Source organism: Lolium rigidum, chromosome 5 (genome assembly GCF_022539505.1).
Source record: "Lolium rigidum isolate FL_2022 chromosome 5, APGP_CSIRO_Lrig_0.1, whole genome shotgun sequence".
Classification (NCBI taxonomy): Eukaryota; Viridiplantae; Streptophyta; class Magnoliopsida; order Poales; family Poaceae; genus Lolium; species Lolium rigidum.
The window spans coordinates 240,539,990-240,559,502 of record NC_061512.1 but is presented as its reverse complement, the minus strand read 5'-3'; the positions used below and the strand labels follow the sequence as shown (position 1 = coordinate 240,559,502).

General features: G+C 39.3%; 1 protein-coding gene across 1 annotated transcript; it reads left to right on the top strand.

The window, feature by feature from the left end:
• Nucleotides 1–10,171: 10,171 nt before the first annotated feature.
• On the top strand, nucleotides 10,172–18,457 carry LOC124658445 (argininosuccinate lyase, chloroplastic-like). Its single transcript, XM_047196777.1, has 9 exons — nucleotides 10,172–10,322; nucleotides 10,475–10,555; nucleotides 11,445–11,618; nucleotides 13,812–14,072; nucleotides 14,777–14,887; nucleotides 15,721–15,821; nucleotides 16,937–17,177; nucleotides 17,256–17,423; nucleotides 18,199–18,457. Exons 1-9 carry the CDS (start codon nucleotides 10,284–10,286, stop codon nucleotides 18,325–18,327), a joined length of 1,305 nt encoding a protein of 434 aa, XP_047052733.1. The 5' UTR covers nucleotides 10,172–10,283; the 3' UTR covers nucleotides 18,328–18,457.
• Nucleotides 18,458–19,513: the final 1,056 nt, after the last annotated feature.

The following is a 19,513-nucleotide window of genomic DNA, read 5'->3' as shown; positions in this document are numbered from 1 at the left end:
CTAGGGCTTGTTTCTAAGCATCGAAACTCCGTTTATTTACTGTTCTGTTGCATGTTGCTTGCCGCCATATTTTATTCAGATTGCTATTACCACTCATATACATCCATATTACTTGTATTTTACTATCTCTTCGCCGAACTAGTGCACCTATACATCTGACAAGTGTATTAGGTGTGTTGGGGACACAAGAGACTTCTTGTATTGTGATCGCGAGGTTGCTTGAGAGGGATATCTTTGACCTCTTCCTCCCCGAGTTCGATAAACCTTGGGTGATCCACTTAAGGGAAACTTGTCTGCTGTTCTACAAACCTCTCGCTCTTGGAGGCCCAACACTGTCTACAAGAATAGAAGCACCCGTAGACATCAAGCACTTTTCCGGCGCCGTTGCCGGGGAGAAAAGGTAAAAGGCACTCATACTCCGGTCCCGGATAACTAAGTACTTTTCTGTTGCCATTGTGTGTGTGCTCGAAGCTATTTCCTTTCGATCCCGCAATTGCATCTTTTTGTTTCTTGTTTACACTAGTAAGGCATAATGGAAAACATCTGTGAGCTTTTTGTACTATTTCCTGAGTCAAGACATGAATGGTTTAATGCGAAAATTAAAAAACCTATGGAACCTTATTTGCATGCTGGTAGTAATATTAGTATGAACGCTTTGAACACCATTGTTGATAATGATATAGAAAATTCTAAGCTTGGGGAGGTCGATTTTGATGAGAATGATCTCTTTATCCCTCCGGGTATTGAGGAGAAAGTTTATGTTGATTATGATATGCCTCCCATATATGATGATTATAATGATAGTGATCTTTTGGTGCCGCCTACTATGGAGGATAAAGTTTATTATGATGATATTATGCCTCCTATATTTGATGATGAGAATAATAATGATAGCTACCTTGTTGAATTTGCTCCCACTACAACTAGTAAAATTGATTATGCTTATGTGGAGAGTAATAATTTTATGCATATAGCTCATGATAAGAATGTTTCATTTGATAGTCATATTGTTGAGTTTGTTCATGATGCTACTGAAAGTTATTATGAGAGAGGAAAATATAGTTGTAAAAGTTTTCATGTTACTAAAACACCTCTCTATATGCTGAAATTTTTGAAGTTACACCTGTTTTATCTTTCTATGCTTGTTGCATTATGCCTACATGACTTGTTTATTTACAAGATTCCTTTTCATAGGAAGTGGGTTAGGCTTAAATTTGTTTTGAATTTGCTTCTTGATGCTCTCTTTTGCTTCAACTCTTGTTTCTTGCGAGTGCATCATTAAAACTGCTGAGCCCATCTTAATGGCTATAAAGAAAGCACTTCTTGGGAGATAACCCATGTTTTTATTTTACTACAGTACTTTTGTTTTATATTTGTGTCTTGGAAGTTGTTACTACTGTAGCAACCTCTCCTTATCTTTATTTTATTGCATTGTTGTGCCAAGTAAAGTCTTTGATAGTAAAGATGATACTAGATTTGGATTACTGCGCGGAAACATATTTCTTGCTGTCACGAATTTGGGTATGATTCTCTGTAGGTAACTCTGAAAAATCTGCCAATTTACGTGCGTGATCTTCATATATGTACGCAACTTTCATTCAATTTGAGCATTTTCATCTGAGCAAGTCTGGTGCCTCTACAAAATTCGTCTTTACGGACTGTTCTGTTTTGACAGATTCTGCCTTTTATTTCGCATTGCCTCTTTTGCTGTGTTGGATGGATTTCTTTGTTCCATTAACTTCCAGTAGCTTTGTGCAATGTCCAGAAGTGTTAAGAATGATTGTGTCACCTCTGAATATGTGAATTTTTGATTATGCAATAACCCTCTAATGAGTTTGTTTTGAGTTTGGTGTGGAGGAAGTTTTCAAGGATCAAGAGAGGAGGATGATACAATATGATCAAGAAGAGTGAAAAGTCTAATCTTGGGGATGCCCCCGTGGTTCATCCCTCATATTTCAAGAAGACTCAAGCATCTAAGCTTGGGGATGCCCAAGGCATCCCCTTCTTCATCGACAACTTATCAGGTCACCTCTAGTGAAACTATATTTTTATTCCGTCACATCTTATGTGCTTTACTTGGAGCGTCAGTGTGCTTTTATTTTCGTTTTGTTATTTTCATTCTCTGAATAAATTCATGTTTGTGTGGGAGGGAGACACGCTCCGCTGTTGCGTATGAACACATGTGTTCTTAGCTTTACTCTTAATGTTCATGGCGATGGTTGAAACTGCTTCGTTAATTGTTATATGGTTGGAAACAGAAAATGTTGCATGTGGTAATTGGTATAATATCTTGAATAATTTGATACTTGGCAATTTTTGTGCTCATATAGATCATGTTTAAGCTCTTGCATCATGTACTTTGTACCTATTAATGAAGAACTACATAGAGCTTGTTAAAATTTGGTTTGCATGATTGGTCTCTAGAGTCTAGATATTTTCTGGTTAAGGTGTTTGAACAATAAGGAGACGATGTAAAGTCTTATAATACTTACAATATGTTCATATGTGAGTCTTGCTGCACCATTTTATACTTGAGTTTGCTTCAAACAACCTTGCTAGCCTAGCCTTGTATTGAGAGGAATTCTTCTCGTGCATCCAAATCCTTGAGCCAAAAACTATGCCATTTGTGTCCACCATACCTACCTACTACATGGTATTTCTCTTCCATTCCAAGTACATTACTTGAGTGCTACCTTTAAAAATTCTATTCCTTTGTCTTTGCAATATATAGCTCATGGGACAAATCGCCTTAAAAACTATTGTGGTGAAGAATATGTACTTATGTGTCTTATTTCTTAATAAGTTGCTTGTTGAGCGGTAACCATGTTTCTGGGGACGCCATCAACTATTTTACCTTTGTTGAATATCATGTGAGTTGCTATGCATGTTCGTCTTGTCTGAAGTAAGGGCGATTTTCATGATCAAATGGTTTGAGTATGCATATTGTTAGAGAAGAACATTGGGCCGCTAACTAAAGCCATGAATCATGGTGGAAGTTTCAGTTTGGACAACTAATCCTCAATCTCTTATGAGAATATTAACTGTTGTTGAATGCTTATGCATTAAAGAGGAGTCCATTATCTGTTGTCTATTTTGTCCCGGTATGGATGTCTAAGTTGAGAATAATCAAAAGCGAGAAATCCAATGCGAGCTTTCTCCTTAGACCTTTGTACAGGCGGCATAGAGGTACCCCTTTGTGACACTTGGTTGAAACATATGTTATGCAATGATAATCCATGCTAATCCAAGCTAATTAGGACAAGGTGCGAGCACTATTGGTAATCTATGCATGAGGCTTGCAACTTATAGGACATCTTATACATAACACATATGCTTTATTACTACCGTTGACAAAATTGTTTCTTATTTTCAAAATGAAAAGCTCTAGCACAAATATAGTAATCAATGCTTCCCTCTGCGAAGGGCCTTTCTTTTACTTTATTGTTGAGTCAGTTTACCTATTCTCTCTATCTTAGAAGCAAACACTTGTGCCAACTGTGTGCATTGATTCTTACATGTTTACTTATTGCACTTGTTATATTACTTTGTGTTGACAATTATCCATGAGATATACATGTTACAAGTTGAAAGCAACCGCTGAAACTTATATCTTCCTTTGTGTTGCTTCAATGCCTTTACTTTGAATTTATTGCTTTATGAGTAACTCTTATGCAAGTCTTATTGATGCTTGTCTTGAAAGTATTATTCATGAAAAGTCTTTGTTATATGGTTCAGTTGTTTACTCATTATCTTTACCATTGCTTTAAATCGCTGCATTCATCTCATATGCTTTACAATAGTATGATCAAGATTATGATAGCATGTCACTTAAGAAATTATCTTTGTTATCGTTTACCTACTCGAGGGCAAGTAGGAACTAAGCTTGGGGATGCTTGATACGTCTCAAACGTATCTATAATTTCTTATGTTCCATGCTACTTTTATGATGATACTCACATGTTTTATACACATTATATGTCATTATTATGCGTTTTCCGGAACTAACCTATTGACGAGATGCCGAAGGGCCGGTTGTTGTTTTCTCGCTGTTTTTGGTTTAGAAATCCTAGTAAGGAAATATTCTCGGAATCGGACGAAATCAACGCCCAGCATCTTAGAAATCCACGAAGCTTCCAGAACACCCGAGAGCCACCAGAGGGGGGCCACAGGGCCACCAGATGACAGGGTGGCGCGGCCAGGGCCTGGGCCGCGCCCCCTACTGTGTGGAGCCCCCGTCAGCCCTTCGACTCCGCTTCTTCGCCTATTTAAAGGTCCCTGACCTAAAACCTCGATACGGAAAAGCCACGGTACGAGAAACCTTCCAGAGCCGCCGCCATCGCGAAGCCAAGATCGCGGGGACAGGAGTCTCGTTCCGGCACGCCGCCGGGACGGGGAAGTGCCCCGGAAGGCTCCTCCATCGACACCACCGCCATCTTCATCACCGCTCGCTGTCTCCCATGAGGAGGGAGTAGTTCTCCATCGAGGCTAAGGGCTGTACCGGTAACTATGTGGTTAATCTCTCTCCTATGTACTTCAATACAATGATCTCATGAGCTGGCTTACATGATTGAGATTCATATGAGTTTTGTATCACTATTCATCTATGTGTTACTCTAGTGATGTTATTAAAGTACTATATTCCTCCTCCATGGTGTAACGGTGACAGTGTGTGCATCATGTAGTACTTGGCGTAGGTTATGATTGTAATCTCTTGTAGATTATGAAGTTAATTATTGCTATGATAGTATTGATGTGATCTATTCCTCCTTCATAGTGTGATGGTGACGAGTGTGCATGCTATGTTAGTACTTGGTGTAATTGCAATGATCTATCATGCACTCTAAGGTTATTTAAATATGAACATTGAATGTTGTGGAGCTTGTTAACTCCGGCATTGAGGTGCTCTTGTAGCCCTACGCAATTAGTGGTGTTCATCATCCAACAAGAGAGTGTAGAGTGGTTTTATTATGTGATCAATGTTGAGAGTGTCCACTAGTGAAAGTATGATCCCTAGGCCTTGTTTCTAAGCATCGAAACTCCGTTTATTTACTGTTCTGTTGCATGTTTGTTTGCTGCCATATTTTATTCAGATTGCTATTACCACTCATATACATCCATATTACTTGTATTTCACTATCTCTTCGCCGAACTAGTGCGCCTATACATCTGACAAGTGTATTAGGTGTGTTGGGGACACAAGAGACTTCTTGTATTGTTATCGCAGGGTTGCTTGAGAGGGATATCTTTGACCTCTTCCTCCCTGAGTTCGATAAACCTTGGGTGATCCACTTAAGGGAAACTTGCTGCTGTTCTACAAACCTCTGCTCTTGGAGGCCCAACACTGTCTACAAGAATAGAAGCACCCGTAGACATCATGTACCACTTTGGATCATGTGATCTTGTGGTATGGTAAGCCTTGTCAATTATGCTTCATGAACTAACCCACTATATATGTGAATTTGTGTTATCTATGTGGGTTAGGTATCTTGCCATGGGCATGCATCAGGAGTATGACCTCATATAGGCCATGTGAGGATGACATCAAGTATGGATGTCTTCAAGGTTGTGAAAGGCTTGTTCTAGATGAGCATATTGAAGATATCATGCTTGAAGCTTGTCGTCCATTTGATGATAATAGACTTGTGAAGATGTGCTTCAATGGAGCTTTCCCATAGTGGTGTATGGGGGAGCAATTATGAGTCTTCACGAAGCAACAACGATCAATTGATGCATTTCGGCTTGAGTGGAGCTTGAAGCGTTGTCATCAAGATCAAGCGGGATGCTCACGGAAAAGGTATGGTCTTGCTAGGTTTTCCTTTTACAGGTCTGACGGTGGTTGTTGGGAGACCGGATTATAGGATACACAACCACACTATCAAGAGGGGCTTTCGGTTGAGTAACTTGATAGCATCGTCTTAGGGAGCTCAATCCTTTTCATACTTTTCATCCCTATTCTTGTTGCTTCTAGGTGTTTCTCTGTGTGAGGTTCTTCATCTTGTTGCTAGCTTTTCAACAAGCCCAAGTTCATCGAAAACGGAATCCGTATGCATCTTCTATTGCGTTTTCAAGTTTGGATGTCTTCACCGTTTCTTAATGTTGGGAGGCTCCCTCTCTAAAATCATATAAAAATATTCTGTGAGGGTTCTATTCGTCGTTATCTTTCCAACAAAATTGGTTTTATCTCAATCGGAGTTTGTGAACATCGTGAGAAGAGTTTTTAGTTCTCGAAGAAAAATGGTCATTTGAGCAGAATTGAGCAACACGGCATAGAGCTCGGGAGGACCAACTTAGGCGCCAGCCAGGTCAACATGCAGCCCGCCATGCTGGGTGCTGCCGCCGGGTAACTATTCTATTTGCTCTCTCTCCTACTCCATTGTTGAACCTCAAAAGCTTGCTACCTCTCCATCCCTCCCATGATTTTTGCATATTCTTGAGGGATTTGAAAGAGGAGATCTAGATCTATGATACGTCGCAAACGTATCTATAATTTTTGATGCTCAGTGCTTGTTTTACACCAATTCCAATACGTTTCGCTTACACTTCGTTGTATTTTTATAAATTTCGGGAACTAACCTATTAACAAGATACCACAGTGCCAGTTCCCCGTTTTCTGCTGTATTGTATTTTAGAAAAGTTGTACAGGAAATATTCTCGGAATTGGACGAAACGAAAGCCGAAGTTCCTATTTTTCTTGTCACGAACACTGAGTCTGAAGGAGAGGCGAAGGTGGGCACCAGGGTGGCCACACCACCCCTAGGAGCGGGCCCACCCCTGGTCGCGCCTAGGCATGGTGTGGGCCCCTCGGGCGCCCACCGACCTCGCCCTTCCGCCTATAAGTTGCCTCCCAATGTGAAAGCCTTAAATCAATAAGCCTCCATCCATGAAAAGTTCCGTAGCTCAGCCACCATCACAGACAAGATCCGGGGACAAAAATATCTATTCCGGCACGCTGCCGGGACGAGAAATTGCCCCTGGAGCCATCTCCATCGACTCCACCGCCGTCTTCATCGCCGTTGCTGACTCCCATAATGAGGAGTGAGTAGTTCTCCCCCGAGGCTAAAGGCTTTACTAGCTATGTGGTCTATCTGTCTCTCCATATATGATCTTTATGTGATCATGAGCTTTGTAATCTAATTGAATATGTAGATGTTATTCTTCAACTATTATGCTACTCCAGTGGTTTTATTATGTGATCTCTAGGGACATCTTGTCCAACGGTGTGAAGGTGACAGTGTGCACACCGTGTTTGTTTCTTAAGCTTAATTTACAGAAATACTTATGAATTGTGGTGTCTAGTTAGTACCATCTTTGTATGCTCAAGGTGATAGTGTGGGGCATCCATAGATTGGGAATGCGAACTTTAAGGAATGCTTATGCAGAACACAGTGAATTTTTGTTTGTTATCAAATCGGAGAATGGTTCAGAGTAGCATAGTGAAGTGATAATATCTACGTATTCAATTATGGCATCATTGTTGAGAGTATCCACAAGTGAAAGTAAAAGTCATAGGCCTTGTTTCTAAGCATTGAAACACCATTTACAACCAGTTATGCTACATGTTTGTTTGTTGCCCTCTTTATTTCAGATTGCAATTACCACTTATAATCACCTATATTACTTGTATTTCACTATCTCTTCGCCGAACTAGTGCACCTATACACCTGATAAGTGTATTGGGTGTGTTGGGGATACAAGAGACTTCTTGTATCGTAATTGCAGAGTTGCTTGAGAGGGATAACTTTGACCTCTACCTCCCTGAGTTCGATGAACCTTTGGTGATCTACTTAAGGGAAACTTGCTGCTGTTCTACAAATCTCTGCACTTGGAAGCCCAACATTGTCTACAAGAATAGAAGTGTGCGTAGACATCAATCTACAACTCCACCAATCAATTCCTCCTCTTTGCGAGGGAACTCTTGGGATATAGATATTGGAGTCATTTGTTGGTTTCTTCCTTTGCTCTTCCACTCAAGTTTCTCCATAGCATTTGTTGCTTTGGTGAGATTTGAGTGTGAAGGATTTGAGCACCCTTGGAGCTCTTGATTTTGAATCCTTGCATAAGTGTTGAGCTCTCCATTACGATTAGTTCGAGTGATAGACCGTGAGCTTGTTACTCTTGGAGGGGTTACCTCCTAGTTGTGTTGGCGGTTGGTGCTTCGGTGTCCTCTTCGTGGAAGAATGTGAAGAGGCTCGGGCTTCCCCTCCGTGGATCTTGTGAAGTGGTTGTGGAGCTTTCCATCTCCGGAGTGGAGGTAAAGCTCACCATAAGGGAAAGACCTTTGTTCTTCGTGGTATTGGCTTGGAGAAGAAGGTGAGCCTTCGTGGTGTCCGGGACATCTTCGTGGTAGCCGGCCCGCATCTCTCCAACGTGACGTACCTCACCTTGTGTGCGGGAACACATGAATACATCTTCATCTCCGCGTACCACCGTTATCTCTATACCTGAGTTTACTTTCCTTGTCATAGCCATCGTGTTTGAAGTACATATATATTGCTATCACTTGTGATATATATATTTTGTGTCTATATTGCTTTAAGTTGTTTTTGTTGCACTTAGTTAAGCCTAGCATATTTAGGTTTTGTGCTTGTAAAATAAATATTAGTTTAATTTCATATTCTTACAAGACAAATCCATAATAGTTTTTAAAATGTCTATTTACCCCTCCCCTCTAGGCGACATCTCGTCATTTTAATAGGCAACCACACGGGGCTCCTCTGGTTCGTACAGTGGTTGGTGGAGGGGACGGTAATATCCTTTATTTTTTAAGAATTCCCCTCTATTAACTACTAACCTAAAAGTGACAGGGTTGGGGCATCAACTTTTGCAAACTGTTTTGACCGGTCAACCGTGCAACATCAATGGATACAGAACTATACGGCACTCCATCGTATTAGTTACTATACGTTGCGTACTCAAAAAGTCGGTGACCGTATTTGAATTTAGGCCTCCAAGTTCCAGTACTACATTTATACTCGAGAAAGAAAACACAACCGTGAAGAACCCACACACACCGGCGATTTCACAAAATCAACCCTTTGGTGAAAGTATTGCACGAAATAACCTCCTAACGAAACTATTTTAGTCTGCTAACCCTTTTGTGTGGCGTTTATGCAAGCGGCACCACACTTCACTGTGTGGTGCCCATGCGATCGGCGTCACATATCGTGACTACATGGCGTGCATGTGCGTGCGTGGCCAAAGGCACCACACTACCCATTATATATAGTATTTACCTAGAGTTGATAGAACATTATTGTATCTCAGGTGGATGAAGCCTTTGTTGTTGAATCGTAGGTCTTGAGTTCAAACATTATTTTATTTTTATTTTTAAGAACTATGCTACATATTGTAGTATGTTCTAAAACATGGAACCCAACCTCGTATTGTTTTTTAAACATTTTGTCATATTTATTTTTTCCTCGAAGACGCCAAAAACATTAATAACATAATGTAATCCACTTTAATTCACAATTATTTTCCTGCAAAAAAGTTTCTTGTGTACACTCATATAGGAAAGACAGTAGAATGTTTGACATGAAGCTGAATAATGTTTGACAATAAGCTGAATAATCTTTGAACTCAAGACTTAGGATTTAATAGCAAATGTCATCTATCTGAGCTATTATAATGTTCTATCAACTCAAGACAAACACTATATATAAAGGGTCACACATGCTTTCTACATTGGCAGCTGCATGCCACGTACGCACATACACATCACGTAGGCACGATATGTGCGCCGATCACCGATCGTATGAAGTGTGGCATCACTCGTATAGACACCACATAAAAAGGTTAGTGGACTAAAATAATTGTTTTGTACAATACTTTCACTGAAGGTTATTTTTGTGAAAATGGTCACGCACACCGTGGCAAGGACGTAGGGACCACACCGTCATAGGCAAGCAACACGGAGAGACCAAAGTCATGGCGACACGATAGCGGGCCAAAGGGGCAGGACCGCAGGAGGGCTCGCGAGGAGCAGAGTCCATGGCAAATTGGCAAGCACAGAACCGCCACCGCCGACATAAATTACCAGCAGATCGCCTCGGCTCCACACCGCCTCGGAAAGAAGCAAACAAAAACAAAGGTCTCTCTCGGCCCCCCTCCCCAGCCTGCCCCGCGCCGTCCCCAAGTTCCCTCCCAGGGCACAGATGGCGGCCGCATTTGCGGTGAGCGGGTCTCTGCGGGGGCCCTTATTCACGACGGCCGGCCTCTCCGGGCAGAGCCCTCAAAGTAGACGCTTCTGCGACCATCCTGCGCCGCGGATTCCACTCCCGTCGATGGGCACCGACCAAAGGCATGGGAAGCTCAAGGCCAAGGTAAAGAGAGAGTAGCGTGACAGATGTTACTCATATCAAGACTAGTTTCAGTTTTAGTTACTCCCTCCCACAGATGCGATTTATCGATGACATTGTCTTTAATCAACGAAAAAACTGATTGGATTTATTGATGCCATGTTCAACCATTACAGATGGACACAGATTTTATCCGCCAGCTTGGTCCAGCCATGTACACCGACATTCTCAACAGGGAGCGTTTACGTTATCCAGTGGTACTTCCTGTATCTTATTATATTGTCTTCTATCCTCTTGTTTCACATTGAACTTAAAAAAATATGCTTCAGATCTGCTACAGAAAAGAAAAACATACAGGGACTATTACTCTGAAATGTGTGCTGAACATCAAGTTAGTATTAAGTAAGTAAACCAGGAGTCTTGTGCGTGCACTTATATACAGCATGGCTAGGGGCTTCTGAAGTAGTATTTATGTTCAATCATGATCCGTTTATATGCATACCAAGTTATGCATGCTATGTAATTTTTCACTACTGGCGAGGACTACTATCAAGCTTAGTTATTCTCAGAACTACAGTTCACTGTGTACAAAAGTAAACGGTCTTATGCATACGTTTCTAGAGAATGGGGGGCCTTAGCGTCATAACAATCTACTGTGTCTTGAAGATTCCACATTCGTCGGCACTACCTGAATGTGTAGGTGAGAAAGTGTGTGTAGGCATTACGCTGTTGCCTTAGTCAGGCCCCTTTGAACTGCTGCATATTATACTTGCAGTAACAATATTAACCTAGTTTCATATTTCCTATATATTTTAATCACTGCCTGTTTCTTCTGTATATGTATTTGGCAAATAAATCAATATGTTCCAAGTTAAACACACAATATTATGTATAGCCTCCCATATCTGTTGATCGATATGTGATTGTTTACCGTTGTGCGTATTTTGGCGAAATTGTGCATTTTTAGTGTTGCTGTTTAAAGTTCAGTGACATCAAACATATATCATAGAAGCATGTATACTTTGTTAGTCTCTTCTGTTAAAGACAAACAAGTCCTGTACTTGTCTTGTTATTGGACTGCTGGAAACATTAAAGTTGTTTTGTCAGAGTAATAAGGCTAACCATAACTATTTCATAAATTTCAAGTCGGAGAGAAAGAAGCTGGTGGTTGCAGATCAGGGTAAGCAGCGCCCGAAGGCTCTTCAGAAGCGTGCTAGAGATTTAGCAGATGGGCTGTTAGAGTACATTTGTTCGGAGAATGAGAACTACAAATACGTCTTAATTGCCACCGGAGAGAATGCCAATATGCTTACAAAGGAGGTTATCTCTCTCCCTCTCTCTCTCATACTGAAATATTTAGAAGTGCTAAAGGGCATTTCATGTTATCTGATAACACTTAATCATTTTATTGGATATTACTTGTTCCTTTCCGTACATGTTAAGCTCAAATTTGATCTTCCTGCAATTTTTGAGTAGTATGCAGAAGTGACTAAGAAAGAAGAATTTGAAGTTACTGTATAAGTAGATATATTTAATGATTCAGGTGTCTACATAACACCGTCACAATACCAAAAGCATGTGAATGCCCTTTTTTTCTTCTTCGAGAAAGCACAAAGCTTGCGTTTTCATATTTTGAAAAGATGGGAGAAAATTTACAAGCCTAAAGCAAGGCTAAACAGAGAACACACGCACACACACACACACACATCATCAGCACGATGGTGGAAATTAATGAACATCCTAGGATGCAGGCAGTCAAATACGTTGTTTATTTTTGCATTGTTCAGTAATTAAGTCTTACTAGTAATTAGGTTTTTCTGTTGATTTTTTCCCTAATGGGACGATGTGTTCTTAACGGGGATGCAACTACCGTCAAGAATTAGGTTTTTCTTTCTTGTCGACATATCTTTTTTGGCGGTTGTCGTACATGGTGCTATTAGGGACATTGGTGTGCCCACGTCAGAAAGACCTGTTCCATGCCTTAATGCCACAGACACTACATGAATCTCCGCTTGCCTCTTTGCTTAATAGACCCACAACACATGTAATTTTGAGTTAATCATTCTACAACAGTTCTTCCCACATATGCTTCTAATTAATGAACTTTTTAGCAGAGTGAGTGACTAGATGCACATCGAAAAATAAGAAATGCACGACAAATCTTCTGCAGAGAGAAAATTAAACCATTTTTGTCACTGTTTGTACTTCTGACCTAAGCTTGACTTTGTAAGACAAATATCTATGCCTCCATGTAATGGTGATGCAAAACAAATCTGATACTTTTCATTAGAAACACTTCATAGCATGCCCTGGGAGCATCACTTGAACTCTCTCCAAACACCATCTCAGCTAAATGAGTTATTTGGAGTCTATCTTCATATCTGAAGAAAAAGTAGAAATTACACACCATCTCTGTAGATAACCCTTTCTTTGTTTATGGGTTAAGGATCTACTAACAATGGGCATATAATATTAGTTAAACCTGCAAATGCACTCCTTTGAACAAATAAAGCTAGACCAAGTCACAAAATGTTACACATATACCAGACTGAATGCAGAAATATAATGACAGGTACGCTAGTAATGTTTGTTACTGATCGATTAGCGGCTCGTTGCTGGTGAGATCACGGCGGAATGACAATCAATCATACCAAAAGTAGTAGTAACTTGTCTGATTTTTTCTACCCTTTAAATGTACAACTAAATTCCTCAAGCAGTTCTATTATGTCCGCAGAGCTTCCTTCTAAAGGCCCTACAAGCCAGCTGTTCATTCCCTCAGTTTTTTCTACCTGAAACTTGGCCCAGTCATCTCTAATGAAATGCAATGCATTATAACCAATGTTAGTCTTCGCGACTGCTTAATTTGCCATAAAAAATGTATTCCTTCAATCTCGAGCTCAGGATCATCAGCTTACTTTTCAATGAATACAGATGATCAGTAAGCATCAAAAGAGGGTCAAGTACCACCATTTCCTTATTGCTATCTCATTGCAACACCGCAGTCTCCCAGCCTGTAGTTTGTCCCGCAAACATAGCATCTGCCTCGGTGATTAGTAATGCGCAGTGTAGTAATCGTCAATGCATCCGGATTGACAGAACTTGACACTATGCACATACACAAAAGGTCTGGATTTGTTGAAACGCACCACCCACATTCCCATGCTCACGTCTTCCTTTTTGAAAAGCTGCACACAAAGCAAATGTGAATTAGATCCCAATCAGTATTTATGCTCAGGTTTTCTTTTTCTGAACCAAGTTGAAGTTATCCTATGCTAGGAAATCTACAGTGAGTCTTCTATTGGCGTATTTAGGAGTGCTTCATGAGTATCTCAAAGATGATTTGATAAGGTTCCAAATTATTTTGAAAGTATGCAAATTGGTTGACCCCTAAATTTAAATAATATATGCAGGCCAGAAGCAATCATCTAATCTGTCTTATAATGAGTTCTCTGTTGCTCCACTAACTTTTGGTAGTATTTTAATATCTTTTGTTCACACTCTGTAATTTTGCAGGGTTTTATATCTTCTTATGCCCGAGATGAAATATTGGGTGGTCTTGAAAGGATTAAAAAAGACATTGAAGATGGAAGATTTCAGTGGAGAAACAATACAGATCTAAGGACTAATATTATCGATAAACTAATTGATATAGTTGGAAGACCGGCCAAGAGGCTGGATATAGCGATTAGTCATTATGTTCAACTGCTAAGAGTCCTCCAGTTATGGTGCCATGATTCCATTGATGAAGTTATTTCTCAAATTAAAGAACTCCAGGTTTACTCATGCTCATAGCTTATTTTTGCTATAAACGTGTTGTTTTTCTACAGAAAATTGGTTGCAGTAAAATCTGTGACTTTCTTTTTATTTGACATTACAGCATGAGTTCATTAATTCCATTTGGTTAGTGATGCTTATCTGGGAAGGTGTAGTCAAACAATTTTACAGACTGCCAATAAGGCAATAACTGGAGTGGTTACAACATTCACATAGTATGGCATTTATATTTTGGTGTGAGAATGTTTTTCTGGCTACTTCATAGCAGTTGATCAAACTCACGTGTCTATTTGGACTATTTCTAAATTTTTACGGGTATACTAGAATGCTATAGGTTGTGGGGATATTCACATCAGTTTGCACTTTTCACAATGTACTGAATTGTTTGTTCCATTTTTGTTAAACTAGCTGGTCAGCCTTGTCCCTTGGTAAATGGGGTTAGCCATTTTATGTGGGATGGTGGCAAGCTGGAATAGTTGGGCGGCCTACTGAGTGTAGCGCAAATAATTAGCCTTGGTACAGGAAGCAAAGCGGAATTGTATTGCTTTATCAGTTTGTTGGGAAATTGAACCTCAACTGATAGATGTTATTTGAGATGCAGTCGACTTGTTGCTTATTTGTTACTTACCACACTAAAAGTTATATGTTCAGCTCTAGTGACATGAATGGCCCCATCCAACTTGGGTACATTATCTATGTTCCAGATTGAGCTTATTTTGCTAGCAATCAGAAATGGGGGATTGGTCCTCCCTTCCATATGGAGGCGTGCAAACTGGATTCTACTTGGTGATGTGGTCTTATCACAACTTGAGCAGGTAATATCTTATGGATTGTCAGATCCATTTGAAAGTTATATACTCGTACTGTAACATAAAACAAGGTTTTTTTGCTCCTGAGCAAGTGCACCCTTCACGTGTACATGTTGGAATACACTAAGAATCTGCCAAAGTTCGTGCTTAAAAGGTGTTTTAATTTTAATTTTCACAAAACACGAAAAAGATAGTTGATGAGCTAAAATATAAAAGTAGCAAACTGTAATGCTATTAATATTTTTTAATTTAACTCGCAAAAATCACCCTTTTTCCACAAAATAAAAACAGTTGCACATAGTATATTGCAATACTTACATATGTTCTTTTTCTGGGTGTTTTTTGTAATGCATTTTTCCTCCCGTGCTGGAAAGCCAAAAGCAGTTGACAAATCTACAACACTCTTGATTAGGAATTTAATCATGTTGACCCACATGGTTTTTATTCATTCATGTAAATCCACATATGGGCTATGTATATTATCAACAGATTTGAAGTAGAACTGCTTATATCAGTGCTTAAGTAGCAATTGTACTAAATGTTGGCATATTAATGTATGTGCCTCCTGTAGTCCCGCTCTCAGTACTATTTTTTGATATGTATTCTATGCTACTGTATCCTTTGAAGTACGATGCATCTCTGACAAACGAACCTTGCCACGTCACATGACCCATTCTCCGTCATGTTCAACTCACAAGTTCGTCATATCTATAAGTTATGTAGTGCACACATAAATTGCCTGACATGCATATCTCCCATGTCATGCCTGACATGCATATCTCCCATGGCATGAATATTTGCTACTCTGATAACACTATTTATTTAATTTGTGTAAACAGCTTGACATGGGTGTCTCTCAGCTTGTTAGTTGCAAAAACAAGATGGACTCTACACTAGAAACAACTTTTCCTTCAAACAGCACATACGGTTCTATGAACAGGTTTAACTATTTTGCTTGACTTTTCAATTTCTTTATTGATCCCTCCTATTTCTCTCCTATGGAATGTTGGCCGTAGTTCCAATTGCTCTTGTATATTTTACGTTAATTTACTATGTCCTTGTTGGCCTTTTAAATGAATTAAGATGACTCGGTTTGATTTCGATTTCTTTTAGTTTTGTATATGTTCCAACTTATATATTGTCTGCTATATTTTCATTATAAGGACATAATATTAGTCAAATATTGTATGCCAGAAATGTACGTCAGCTAGTCTGTGGTTTAATGTGTTCTATACTCTACTTAAGGTGATTTTGTCAATTCATAATGACTTACGATAGGTGCAGCTGATCATTACTACTGTGATAGATATTTTTGAGGAAAAGGCAGACACTCTGCCATTCGATTAGATAGGAAGTAAAGGTTCTATGTACAGAACAAATAGTCCCCAGGGGCGAAGAATCACGGCACTGCTTGGCTGGGCTTAGCTTCCTTAGAGAATGCTTCATAAGTTTGACTTGAGAAGCTGGGAGAGGTAGGGTAAAGTTTGTAACTGTTAAACAGGCGTGCCCTTTTCTAGAGCTCTTCGAGCTGAACTCTAGGAGGACTTTTTTACTATTTTCTTTGAAGCTATTGGATAAAGTGCAAGCTCTCCGTTCTCTCATACAGTCCTAAGCCATGTAATGTGCGCCTTTTGTATTGCCTGTTGGAGTTTTGTAGTGATTGATGCATTGAATTACTGATATAGTGGTTCTCTATTTTTTAGGTTTTTGTCAGATTCAATGGTATTGATTTCCATAATATATTGATACTTCTAATCCCATATGTAAGCCTTCACCTTTGTTTGTACGTAGATATCATTATTTGCAATAGTAATTTCAAAAAATTAGTTCGAAGCTGAGAAACACAAAGATCCAAGAAAGATTGCTTCGGGTTGTGACAGCTTTGTGTGTTTATTTTTTACTGACAGCCTAAATCACCCTGTTCAGTTGAACTGACTAAGCAATTTTCCATGTTTCCTATGGTGTATTTCAATGTTTTTAATGGTTATGTAACTGATATGTTTTAGCTATTATATTTAACTTAACTCAATCTATTTTGATGTGGAACTGTTCCAGCTTATGCAAGGATCCATATCACATACACAATTCCGTTGTGGATTTTGGAAATTTGATCGTCGGGGATATTTCCCGCGATGTTTCAAATCTTCGATTGGAGCTGAGTTCATGGATGGAGTTGCACTTGTTGACACCAAATGATAAAGTGATTGAAAGTGTCTCTCTTATGGAAAAGCAAATGCTCGATCTAGATAATTGGACAGCCATACGGAGTCCTTACTCTATCTACAATCCTGTTGAGGTATAGTAGTAAAAATAACTAAAGTTATTTTGATCATATCTTGTTATGTTGTGCAACTGAAGCAGCTTTATGAAACAGGATAGCAGCAGCCGACTTTTGGTATTATGTAGAAATGTTTTAGAAATACTTAAGGCAGCAAAAGAATTTTCAAAAGAAGCATCTTTTGATCATGAAAAGGCCCGAACCTTCCTTGCACCTAGATGTAATTTTGGTGCTTCGAAACTTGCGGAATTCCATGCAACTAAGGTATATCCATATCCATTACATGCTTAATTCATCTACCACCTTTGTTACTTGCAATTTAGAGCTAGACAAGATAGTTAACTTAAAATGGAGCAAACATTGTACTATTTAGCTTATTTTTGTCGCTGATATCATTAATGGAAAAAATCATGGATGGATGCATTGTCCTATTTCTGGTTATTAAATGCTAGGTTAGTTTGCACTTCTGCATTAACAGCCGCTTCGAAGTTATTTTCTTTTTCTGTAAATGGATCAAGTTAATCAAATAGTACAAGCATGTAAGAATCATGCGTACCTGTTGCAATAACTTAACCGTATGGATGGAAAAAGAAGATTGGTGGAATGGTTATTGGTAAAAAAAAATTGGTTCCCATTTTATCCCTTGATCATAATATGAATGTTGCTCTGGCTGATAAAAATCCAAGTTTGCTTGGATACCTTTTCTTAAATAGTTCTCTTAACTTCTGCAGGAAATATTACTTTGCACTCTTCTACCTTTTCTTACTAAAACTTTGTAATTACCAACAGAGTGATTTTATACTGATAGGTGCATATGCTAGAAACTTGATAACAAAATTAAGCTTGTATGTGCGAAATTTTGATCGTCTTTTGTTATTTTCTTAGAGCAGTATTTCAATGATCCTTCTTTCTATCATGCCACTTTTTTTGTAGGGTTTCAGCAGTTCTCTTAGCATTTACATTATTGCATTTAACCATTTACATACTTTATGAATAAATAATCTTTGTTCTGTCATTGACACATGTCTGTTCTTTTCAGGATCTAGTGGGTCAGAAGGGATATCGAGGAGGCAGTGCTATCGAGAAGCAAAATTTCAAATGTCATAGTGATGATACAATGAGAAAATTGCTGGCTTGGTCTCGACGCCTTCAGTACGAGCAAAATTAATAATTTTGACCTTTACCTGAACCAAAAAAAACTAGACATGAATATTATTTCTTTAGGAAATCAAGGGACCGTCCTTGTGGCCCTGTATCATGTGATGTACATGACAATTTAGCAACAATTGGTTTATTATGTGAAGAAAGTATTCCGTTCTTTTTATCGTATGGCACTATGCCTTTCTGGTGCGGCACAACCCTATACACGTGCAACACACACATATGTCATCTTGGTCTGATTTATTTTTAAAAGTTGCTAACCTGATTGGCCTTTCTGACAAGATCCTCGGAACTATATGTACCATAGTGGCATGTTTGAACATTTTCTTGGATTTTAAAGTTTCTTTAGCGATTTAATTGTCTACCGGGGGAGCCAAAACGCTATTCCAGGTATTGACTAAACACTGATTAACAAAAGCTTTCTACCACCTCCAATCCAAATTAGTTGTCGCAGGTTCAATTACATTAGACATATTTTAGACAACATTGCCATGGTCTTGCGAGAGGAGATGAGGAAGATCTGGAGTCTGCTTTTCAGGCTGGGACACACTAACGACGAAGGCGGGTATTTGAGTGCTGGTTCGAGATGATAGTGTTTCAGAGTGGAAATTTGTCCCATATTGAAGCTGAAGTACTATCTTGCCTTGAACGATTAAATCATTTGGTCAATCTACACAATGGCCGGCAACACTAGAGTCCGATTGTCTGCGTGCGGTACGGATGATCTCAAGTCAGAACCAACCAGGACAGATGGGAATGCTGGAGCTTATACCTTGAAGCCTAGTAGTTGACAAAAGTCTGTCATCTCATTGGGATCAAGAAGGTGCAGCATGTAGTTGACAAAAGTCTGCGATCTCATTGGGATCAAGAGGGCGGAGCATGTGAGCAACGGATCGAGGCATGTCTTAGCGCAATTGGGCAAATTGGTTGTTTATATAAACTAGATGACCCGGTGCGCCCCGGCGCACAGGCAAATGAAAGACAACACTACAATCATAAGTTTTAAGCGTCTGTTTTGTTTAGTTGTCCCCGGCGCAAAAGAAAAAAAGCAAAACTACAGTAAATCAGCAATGCTTAGTATGTATCAGATGGAATGTTACTGATAAGGCATGCCGCTATATGGTTGTATTGATAATGGAAGAAGACACAATAATGAACATTATTTGACGCCAAATAGCAGAACATGTAATTAT